Source organism: Lolium rigidum, chromosome 6 (genome assembly GCF_022539505.1).
Source record: "Lolium rigidum isolate FL_2022 chromosome 6, APGP_CSIRO_Lrig_0.1, whole genome shotgun sequence".
Taxonomy (NCBI): domain Eukaryota; kingdom Viridiplantae; phylum Streptophyta; class Magnoliopsida; order Poales; family Poaceae; genus Lolium; species Lolium rigidum.
In genome coordinates, this window is record NC_061513.1 from 227,551,489 (window position 1) to 227,563,105 (window position 11,617).

At 42.1% G+C, this 11,617-nt stretch overlaps 1 protein-coding gene across 1 annotated transcript; it reads right to left on the reverse strand.

Annotated features, from left to right (window-relative positions):
• Positions 1–576: 576 nt before the first annotated feature.
• Positions 577–3,440, reverse strand: LOC124663815. Its single transcript, XM_047201472.1, has 3 exons — positions 3,369–3,440; positions 2,247–2,806; positions 577–1,342 (listed from the first exon to the last, which is right to left on the reverse strand). Exons 1-3 carry the CDS (start codon positions 3,438–3,440, stop codon positions 1,156–1,158), a joined length of 819 nt encoding a protein of 272 aa, XP_047057428.1. The 3' UTR covers positions 577–1,155.
• Between the last annotated feature and the right edge of the window lie 8,177 nt (positions 3,441–11,617).

The window sequence follows — 11,617 nt, forward strand, 5'->3', positions numbered from 1 at the left end:
ACTTTTTAGGCATATATGCATGCTGGATAGCGGTCTATGTTCTTTGTCGTAATGCCCTAATTAAATCTCATAGTAGTCATCATGATATATGTATGTGCATCTCTATTTGTCAATTGCCCAACTGTAATTTGTTCACCCAACATGCTAGTTATCTTATTGGAGAGACACCACTACTGAACTGTGGACCCCGGTCCATTCTTTTACATCTGAAATACAATCTACTGCAAACTCTGTTCTCGGTTGTTTTCTACAAGCAAACATCATTCTCCACACCATATGTTTAATCCTTTGTTTTCAGCAAGACGGTGAGATTGACAACCTCACTGTTAAGTTGGGGCAAAGTATTTTGATTGTGTTGTGCAGGTTCCACGTTGGCGCCGGAATCCCTGGTGTTGCGTCGCACTACACTCCTTCAACAACAACCTTCACGTGGCCTTCATCTCCTACTGGTTCGATAACCTTGGTTTCTTTCTGAGGGAAAACTTGCTGCTGTACGCATCACACCTTCCTCTTGGGGTTCCCAACGGACGTGTGCTTTACCGTCTGATAACCCACAAGTATAGGGGATCGCAACAGGCTCAAAGCTTAGAATAATGACCTCAGGAGAAAAACGGAATCAAGAGGAATAACAAACAAATAGATTTAAACAAAGTCTAAAGTCTAAATAGTAGGGATGGTTCCTACAAAATCAGAGATAACGGAATGGCGAAATAACTGTCTAAGATTGAATAAAAATTTGACAACCACACTGAGAAGATTAAGTTCAGTGGCTTCACAAGGAAATACCATATGCCTTAAAACTGAATCCTTTTTCTTTTGTATCCATCAATACACTTGAGATGTTGAGCACACACTACCCCTGATCCAGGAACTCATCAACGAAGGATACTACAATTTTCGGTTAAATAAAGCGAAAAGACTATTTAAGTTATGATTCCAAAACCAGACCTCTATGGAAGCTTTCCCTGATCAACATGCTAAATTCTGCAATTCACGGTCTACTTCACAAATAAATAGTGTAGAGTTCACATATTTAAGTGTATAACTGTATATGATGCGACTACACTTTCAGTTATAAAAATGCATCGATGTAGATATCTAGTACACCTGCGTGGATCCAATGCTATAACCTCTATGGATTACAGAGAACTATTACTAAATTTTCAAGATCAAATATCCTAGAAAAAGTTGGGGAATAGGCGTGCAGCAAGGAGTGGAATAGAAATACCAAGTGACATCATTGCTTCTGCTGGAGCCGTCGATCATCACCCGGATCGCGTTCGTAGGGGAGGAAGCGACAGGGGAGATGGCCACCACAGGAAAGTAGTCTGACCAAACAAAACTAATGCATAGAAGTTCAGTGAATGCATTACATATCTAGGGATACAGTCACTCTAGCTTGAACAGAAGCAACATGCACAAGACCACCACTGCCTAGAAGATTTTTTTTCCTTCAAGACTACCATTCCATAGAATTATTAAATTGTGTTGTACATTCATAGACATATTAAAGCTAGAGGAGACAGGATGGGTTCTAAATTTAGCGAGCTAGTAACTTTATTTTCTATACCAATAGAATGCATTGCTTCTATTAGTGCCACATAATCTTGCAAGAAGAAGCAACCAATCAATCAGTTGATGAATCCAAATATCAGCAATTCAACTACTCACTTTGTGACCAAAGCCGCACTTTCAGCTAGGGGGTTGAAACAACAAAGGTATCAATCAAAAGCACTGAAGCGCCACTCTACTGTTGACTACATGGTGAGCACTCGTTGTACAAACATAAGTATTACTTAAAACATAAGAGCTTAAGTTCTATAGCTGAAATACTTTGCAGTTGCAAAGTTCTCTGTAGTAGATTCAGTTAAATGTCTTGATCTCACCAAAGATAGAAATGGGCATGCTTCATTTTTAACTCCTGTAGGTTACACCGTTCAAAAAAAAAAAACTCCATACCTAGTTTCTCAGCCTAGCCAGTAACTATTCTCGATCTATCAATCAACTGTCAATAGTAAGAGGGTTGCAGTCCAAGCACACCAAACTACATCTGGTAAATTTTTGGGATGTTCAGCTACGCTACTAAGATGCAGCATAGGAGAATAAAATAGGTGTTGTAAGGGAGCAATGCATCTTGGTCATGTTAACAACCGGAACAAATATTGATGCCACGAGATCATGTGATTCAGGAAATTAGAGAAAGAGTAGTATCGGAAATAAATGAGAGATGGATGAGAAGCATGTACCTTGGGTTGGGGCTCAGCTTGAGGAAGTCTTTTTCATCTTCCGACGCTATAACAGTGCCCACAGGCCACAGCACCACCGTCAGGCCTCCTCCTGTCTCGCACGCTGACGACCGCACCACCACATTCACGTCGGCATCTCCTGAAACAACCTCCTCTCGGCCTCTCGGTGGCAAGAGAAGGATGTACGGCGACCCATCGTCTAGGTTGTGGGCCAGGAAGGAATACAGGCGACGCGAGACGCCACACAGAGTTGGTGTAGAGGTGCCGGCGGTAGAGGCCGAAGCGGTGGCAGCAATACAGATCGGGCCGGGGACCTCGGAAGGTGGCCTCCCATCCCTCCTCCCGCGCCATGTGAAGGAGAAGAGGATCTGCCATAGGATAGGGCCGAGACCGCCACCGCCGGGGAAGACGAAGAGCGCCGCCGCCGCCCCGCCATGAACACCTCTATTCCATCGCGACCTCCACCGGCCGGACCGCCAGCCACCACCGCCCGCGGCCTCCTTGCCCTCCCCAAAGCTCCACCTCCGTCGGTCCTCCACAGCCCCCGGCCTCCCTCCAAGCTACGCCACAATCCGTTCATCTCCGGCGGCGGCGAACCCTGAACCCCCCACCCTAAGTATTTTGCTCGCCGGTGGATGGTTCGCCATCGCTTTCTCCGCCGCAGAGAGCAACGGCGTCGCCGGCTCGGGCGAGATGGACGGCGATGCTCCCGCTACAGCCCGCTCTCTCTCTCTCTCGATTGCGGTGCGCGGAGAAACACGGACAGGATCAGGGAGAGATGAGATAGGAACGGAGAAAGAAAAGGTTAGGGTGTTCGGTGGCGGGCCCCACACGGCGCACCGGCAAAACTCTGGGAAGCTACGGATTGCAACGGCTTTAATCTTCTTCTCTATCTTTATCTCTACTACTTAAAAAGTCTAAACTGTTTCCGTATTCTGCCAATACGTTTGGTCGTCCCCGTTCCTTTCATCGTCTCCGTCGTCCCCACATGGGCCAGGCCCAACGAACATGCACCTGTATCGCTAACTTGACAAACCATCCCAGTTCGATGCCAACGAACATGCACTTGTATCGCTAGCTTTCCAAACCATCCCAGCTCGATGCTCCTGTCCCTAAAATTACGGTAGAGGTTAAAACTGCATCTCCACAAATCCCGCTACCACCTTGCCTCAATCGCATTCTAGGAAAGTGCATGGCTGGGCGCTGATTTCATTATGATCGCATGAAACAATCACCGCCCAGGAAAGGAAATTAAAGGAATGGTTACAAGAAAGGAAATTAAAGGAATAGTTACAGGAAAGGAAATCGTAGCTCGCAGGAAACAATCAGATTTCAAGAAAGTCCAACGCATCATTGTAAGGAAACAAAATCGGTATAATCCTAATCGCACAGGAAAGGAAATTCATGGCTACAGGAAAGGAAATTACAGATTTCAAAGGAAACCGTCCAGCCATTTCAGGGATCTCTCACATTTTGAAGGAAACTCCATCATTGCGGATCAACAAAATCGGAATATAATCCTAATCGCACGATACCGTGCTTTCTCGTGCTGAATATAAAGGGAACCTTGAACCATTGTTATGCTAGAGAAATCGTCAGATCGCCAAGGAGAGTAAAGGTACATAACCATACCTCTAGGTTGTATGCAGTTTTCAAATTGTTGATGAAACATGTTGTTTCATACCTTTCCTGATTTTATCATGCGGATCAACAGGGAAACTTAGAGGTGCACTTTGTTTGAAGAATTCCCCACCAGGAAACAAGCGGATCACCGGAAAAAGGTATCAAATTGTATGTATTTGACTCTCATGCGGATCACCGGATGTATGCATTTTGTTTGAACAACTTCCCATCATGCGAGAATCTGCACTAATCATGGTTTGAACAAATACCACCTGTCGAGATCATAATGTTTTAATAGTTCACTAATATAAGAGGTTTCATGGTTCTCATCGCAGGATATTCCATGTTAGTTGCCACCGCCATATAGATAGTGTAGCATGTAGGTGAATTGAACTAATGAAATATTAGGGTAGACCCTAATATGATTGTCTACCCTCTAAATTGGGTTGAAAGTACATGCATTTGTATTGAAAATAAATATGTATCTTTCATGGAATTGCAAAATCTTTTATCAAGCTTTGAAAGGAGAGCGAAAAATACCTATGTATGTGCACCGATGCGAGCCAGAATTAAATAGTATTTATTCCGTGACAGAAAACAAATGTATAGTTAGTTAGCTAATTACATTAAGTAGAAAAATACATGCTGGAACAGTTAAAATAAGAATTCTCGTACATCGCTCCATCCTATCCATAAAAAAAAGTCGAGCTACATTTAATATCGAAAATAATATGACGTGCCCCTAATAGTGAAAATTCGATTGAAGCATCCGTGATAAATCATATACGTAAGACTGTAGTGAACATCGCCTTAAATGATGTGTACCTTATGAACATCACTTTGCATGTAGCATACAAATTTATCTTGTAATAACATATAACAAGAGAGTACGAGATCAAACCAAGCGAGGAAAAAATACAATTGAATGCGGTTCTACATAAACATAGTTCAACTCTATTTTAGAATTCAGAATTGCGTTTCATTTACGTACATGGACTCTCCATTACATTATGTTATCATGTCTATGTATCTATATAAACGATCGTTGCACACTTATGTAATGTCTAAGTAAAAAAATGGGAATCTATATGAAAGAAAGGATTCACCTATGTTATAAAACAGGAAAGCCCTTTCTGAATATATGCATTGCTCTCTTATCCTTCATGATCTAGGAACTATGTGCTCAAACTTCAAAGGTGACAAGAGGCGTCACTACATGGATGCGATGGCCTTGGTGCGCAAGTATGGCAAGCCGGACATTTTTCTCACGATGACATGCAATCCTAACTGGGGATGAGATCAACCGCGAGCTCTACCTCGGCGGACACCTCAAGATCGCCCGGACCTTGTTGTCCGTGTCTTTAGGGCGAAACTAGAGGAACTCAAGGACAAGTTGCTTCGAAGGACATCCTTGGCAAGGTGAAAGCACATGTGTACGTGGTTGAGTTCCAAAAGAGGGGGCTTCCACATGCCCACTTCTTGCTCATCATGGAGGGGCGATTCATGCCAAGGATCCCACTTTGCCCCTCCGATGATGAGATGTTCCCTTTTCACTTCAAGAGGAAACAGTTTCATGTTAGGCTCAGCTTCGCCATGACGGTTAATAAGGCACAGGGCAAACTATACCTAATGTCGATATTTACTTGCCCGAGTCGGTGTTCTCTCACGGGAAGTTATATGTCGCGCTATCTAGATCTACTGCTAGAAAGAACGTCAAGATTCTTGTCATCCCAGATGCTCATAACAAGGAAAAAAAACTCTACTCAAAGCAAAAAGAAGCGGTGTCCTGTCAATACCTACACGAAGAACATCATCTGGAAGGAGATCTTTACATCGTAGGTCAGATACTTCGCACTTGTACTTGTATATATAGTAATCAGCTCCATTGTGGTGATCATCTTAGAGTCCAAATCCCATAGTTTATTTGCATCTATGTTGTTCTATCTAGATAACTACTTTTGATGCTAACCATAGTTTTGTTCATTTGCAGGTTTTGTTCAGACCAAACTATATATAATATAAGCATGAAAGAGGACGGATGTCGATGCTGGATATAAACGCCTTACAATATCCCCACTCTGTAATAAATCATGGGACAATTTGCATGAAAGAGGACGGATGTCGATGCTGGATATAAACGCCTTCTTACAATATCCCCACTCTATAATAAAAGCATGGGACAATTTGCTATTCATCGGTGACTATACACTGTTTTTTTGTATTTTATGCACAACAAAGGACATGTTCAAGAAGTCTTTTTCCATTTTTAACATTTATAGTGCATGGTGCTAAACAGTTTGTGTCGCTGGTGATAAACATAAAGCATGTGTGATTGTTATTTGTCATTTTTGTGAAGCTAAAAATATTGTGAGTGACTCCTGCTATGTTCAGAAGTTGGCACTGTGTGTTATCAATTCCATTTGGTGTGCAGCCAACTATTTTATAGCAACTTGGATTGGTTTTCTTTTGTCAGTAATAATTAGACTGTCTTGCTTCGGATGCTTCCATGTTTTTCTTGCACCTTTCGTACTGTATCTGTATAGCTACTTTAGTAGGTCCAAAATTATTCAATTATATTTGCAGGCTTTGGTCAGGTTCAGACTATTTGTAAGCACTAAAGAATAATGATGTCGATGTGAGCTTGACTCTGTATATCAGTGCCATTTATCAGTGTGATTTATTTGGGAAGTGTTGACATATGAATTGTCCGAAAATGAATAAAATGTCATGTTCACGAAGTTCTTGTCCAGTCTTACATTCAGTGCACGGTGCTCAACAGTTTTGGTGCCGCTGATGATAAATATAAAGCATGTGTGATTTTTATTTGTCATTTCTACCAGGCTAAAAATAGTGTGAGGCTCTCCGGCTCCATTTGGTTTGCAACCGAAAACTTGAAAAAATTCATGTTTATGTTGAATCTCTCATCTTATATCTCAGTAACAAAGTCCATTATGGTACCAAACATCCGGGTATACAGTTGGATCCCCACGGCCAAACTAAACTATCAAATCAGGTTTAAATATCCAATGTTCATCGTGGGGCTCAACAGTGAAGGAAGGCAAGCAACATTAAAATAAAGCTAAAATATGGAAACTCACCAGTATAGGCCCCTCTAGCATCTAAGCAGAGGCGTCGACCTTTTTGAACTTTATTACTAGCCATTTTGTATGACTTAGAGTGCAACCCCGCCTCCTACAACTGAAGTGCCTTCCACCAACACCTATGTTATTTCTGCAATGTCCACACCAAGGCAACATCAGCATTATCTCCGGAACAAGTTATATTAGAATAGCATGGCATCAGGCTACCTACCACTACTGGAGTAATGATAAATTTCAGAAAAATACTCTAAATGGAAGTCAACTTATTACAAGAAGAATTTATCGAAGAGAGACACACTATGCCTATTCAGAAAATTTAGCGTTTTTAGCAGAAATAGTGCAGTGCAACTACTAAGCCCCTTTTAGCAGAAATAGTGCAGTGCAACTACATGATTATAATCCTTTCTTGAGCATGTATTGAAAGCCTGTTGTTTCAGTAGCTCATTTCTATCTTAGTTTCTTTTTCTCGAGGCTTTGAAAACAAAGGACCTGACCTGTGATCTCTCAGAGCAATGACCCATAGACAGAATTAAACAAGTAATGATAGAACACTTGGATTTGACGTCCCCTGTTCGTCAATGAATTTACCAAGAAGTGAATATTATCGTCACTAATCAGATTAGGCTTTACTGAAAGAACTTTGCCTAGCAAAGACCAGCTATCAATCAACTTAAAATGGAAATATAAATAATATCTATTAAGTTGTAATCCAATACATGTATCATTAGTTTCTGCTGGACATATAGTACATGAAAAGAAACGCTTACCAGCCCATTAGTGGAGGATGATTCATTTAAGTTGTAGTAGACAAACATTGTCAAGGCGGGAGGCTGCGTTGCTCTCCATATTCAGTTTGCACATGATGTTGTCAATGGCATCAGTGGCGCCCTCCTGAACTGCGAGAAGAATTGAACAGCCATGGTACTCTCCAACTGTCTGTCTATCTTTCTCTATGCCCCGGGTCTTCTCTAAACTGATGACCTGTGCGAACATGCATGTTGTGTGATCGTTAACACGACCTCTATTTGTAAGATTTAATAAGAATGTTCTAGCAAGATGTTCTAGCCTTACGGTGACAAAATGGAAGAAGCAAGATACCTTTTCAGAGCTGGACGAGCGGAATTCTTCCCAGAACCTTCGAAGTCCGACTCAGCTCATTTTTTCCCCTGCGGTTACAAGAGGAAGAATTACTAACTAATAGGAATGGATGTGAAGAATTAGGAAAACAAAATGACACATAAAATGGTAAAATAACAAGAGCAATTACCTGATTTGGAAAGATTGATTGTGGGCACTGTCAACACACGGAAAAAATAAACAGATCGAGTGAGAAATAAAAGCGAGGGAATGACTGCTTTTACTTTTAGGGAGTATGAATTGTAAATAGCTTAGATATTTCAATACTCACTTGAAATAACATTAACCGACCATTATGCTAAACATTTGCATCTCCTGGAATGAGCATTTAAAATATATGTGGTATCAACAAAGCAGCATAAAACATTTGAGATGACAGGTATTCCAATGAAAAGGGAAACTATACCGTACATCACATCATTACGTGAGTGACAGAGAAGAAAACCGTAAGCTTCTACTTCTAAATCCTGTTAGCAAGCAGATAAACATGTTGTAAATTTCAAATGTCATCATACAGATTCTTTTTAAGTAAAATGCAATAGACATAAGAAAGCAATCTCCTACCAATTCCTCTAGCAACAAAGTGAGACCAATGACCACTTAGATTAGGATCTCCAGCCATGTGTTAGCTGATACGTGGACTACTTTTACTACTCAGTTTGTTTTCATCAACTACTGAGTTTAATTTTATGAATTTGATTAATAATTTAACTGAAAGTATGTGACTACAGAATTAACTTTATCCATGTGATATCTTTATATTTATTTTTCCGTTGCAACGCACAGACATATTTGCTAGTCTGTTTAGTTAATTCTGCGCGCGAATTTCACAGTTCAGTTTCTCTGATTGAGATTGAGGATACAGAATAGGAGTCTATTGACCCCCGTTGTTGCTGCTGAGGAGTTGGATGCTCTGCTGGATGAAGACACAAGTGATGCTGCCTGGATGCAAGGGTCTGGTCTGACTTTGGGTGGTGCATCAGCTGAGGATGAAGTGCACGATTCGGAGATCAATATGCTCCCTCACGATGATCAAGTCAATAGCATTCTTGACCAAGTGATCGCTCCGATTCTGAATGTGGGTAGCTCTGCTGTTGCTCCATATGCACATGATGCGGCCAGCTCTTCCGTGGCTCCCGCTCGTTCGGGCTGCAATGCGCCGGGGCGCCCGAAGAAAGCTGATACTCCGCTCACTGTCTCGGTAGTGCGGCGCTCCCCTCGGAATCATAATGATGGTCGTCGTCACACTACTCTTTCTGATGCTCCTCGCCGCTCTTCCTCAGTTGCAGGCTTGCAGCCGCCACTCCACCATCGGTTCTTCAAGTCTCTGAACTTCAGCACCTAGGCGTTGAAGAATGACATATTGCGCCGGAGGAGCTAACTGAAGAGCGCCTTCGTCAGGAGCGTGATGACATCTGAGCTCTATCTTCGTGCTTGGAGTTCCATGAATTATATGTGCGTCTTTGTTTTGCGTACATCTTAACTTTGGTGTGTCTTCCCTGTTTACCCAGAGCATGTTCTGTTGGGTAGCAGCCTTTTATTTCCTTTGCAATGAGTCTTGTGAACCGTATGAATCGTTTGTGGTTTATTTTGAGTTGGAATATCCGTGGTATCAACAGCCCTGAGAAATGGCCTCTTACTAGAAACAAAATAGAAGAGAGTAATGCTTCTATAATTTGTTTTCAAGAAACTAAAAAGGGAGAGTTTGATATGAGCTTCATTAAAAAATTTGCCCCAAGAAAATTTGATAAATTTGCTTTTGTTCCATCTGATGGGGCATTGGGGGGTCTTTTAGTTCTTTGGGCAAGCAACACTTTCTCTGGTCAAGTGCTCCTCCAGGAAAGCTTCGGTTTGGTTTTGGAGTTTGTCTCTATCGCTAATGCTGAAACCTTCACACTTGCAAATGTATATGGTCCTTGTGAAGGAATTGCCAGGGAAAACTTTATGGCATGGCTCTTTCATCTTGACATCCCTGATGATTCTCTTTGGCTGTTAGTCGGGGATTTTAACTTCTATAGATTCTCTGAAAATAGAAACCGTCCTAGTGCAAACCATGAGGATATGGAAACCTTTAATGAAATCATTAGATATCTTGGCTTGATTGAGCTTCCGATAAGGGGAGATCATTCACATGGAGTAACATGCAGAATGAGCCGCTCCTCGAACAGCTAGATTGGTTTCTCACGTCACACTCTTGGACTATTAAATATCCTAATACAACAGTCAAACCATTAGCACGGCCTACTTCTGATCATATACCATGCGTCATCTCTGTTGGTACTAGTATCCCGAAAGCGCAAGTTTTCAGATTTGAAAATCATTAGGTACGTATGCCAGGTTTCTTGGAGGTTGTTCAAACTATTTGGGATATATTAGTTAACAGTAAAATGGAACTACCTAGGCTTAACCACAGCGTTTTGACACTCTAAACCGTCCGATTGTGCTGGTGGACGTCCCAGGTCATCACTCCTCCTACCGAACATCTATGATCCATTTTCACCACATCCTAGCTCGCGTGACGGCCTGTCTACATAACTGGGCCGCTTCTCCGGAAATTGACCCGGGTGCATTGCCATAAACCGGGCCGAAACCATCACTCGGCCATTTTCGGATGGGCCTAGGCAGTTCGTTCAGCCAGTTCTCCTTGTGTGTCCGTGTAAAACTTCCTCTGTTCAGGAAGGCAGAGCGGCATGTCAAAAAAAAAAAAAGGAACGCAGAGCGGCGGCTGGGGGAATTCATGGCTGCCATCCGCCCCCTTTACTTCTGGTGGTGGTGGACGAACGTTTCATATCTGCCCACCTCCTCTCCCTGATTCCTCATATAAGCTGATAAGTCGATCTCCTATCATTCAGATTCAGCTGATAAGTTGTTTGTTTCAGAAGACACTTCTAGCGGCCATGATTTCCATTCGAGGACGGACGTACGGAGGCTGCAACATCCTACTTCCAGCGTATAGGGATGGAAGCCGCAAGCGGTTACATGTTCATGGGCAGCTTCTCTTTGATCTCAATGGCCGCCATGATAGCTCGTCAGATGTTGCTGGTAAGATTTTTTTTCAGTGCTCCTGACCAACACTGCGACTCCACTCCCCTACGAGTGCTCCTTCTTTCTGCTCATCTAAAACAATTTTTTTTTTGGCTAATTCCAGTTCTAGAATCCTCCTTGCCTTCCAGTGAACTGACGTTCAGAAACAGCTTTCTTATTAACACGTTGCAGTTAAAATTTTCTTAAATAAATATATTTACAACCGGATCTAATTCTATGATTATACCATATTACAGGGTAGCTACTGTGTTTTGATTTATCCATGCCTTCCATGTAGTTGGTCTGTTGTCACCCCCAAGATTTCTGCTCATCCGGCATGGTAATTCTGCATCTTTAAGGATCTTCTAATAAATTCTCTAAATTCCCAGTCTAACATGTTTGCATGTGGCCTTCTATGCAGGGTGTCCCCATAGAGTACCATCCATAAAGATGGTCAAATCTTTTTGATAGCCACTGGTTCAGAAA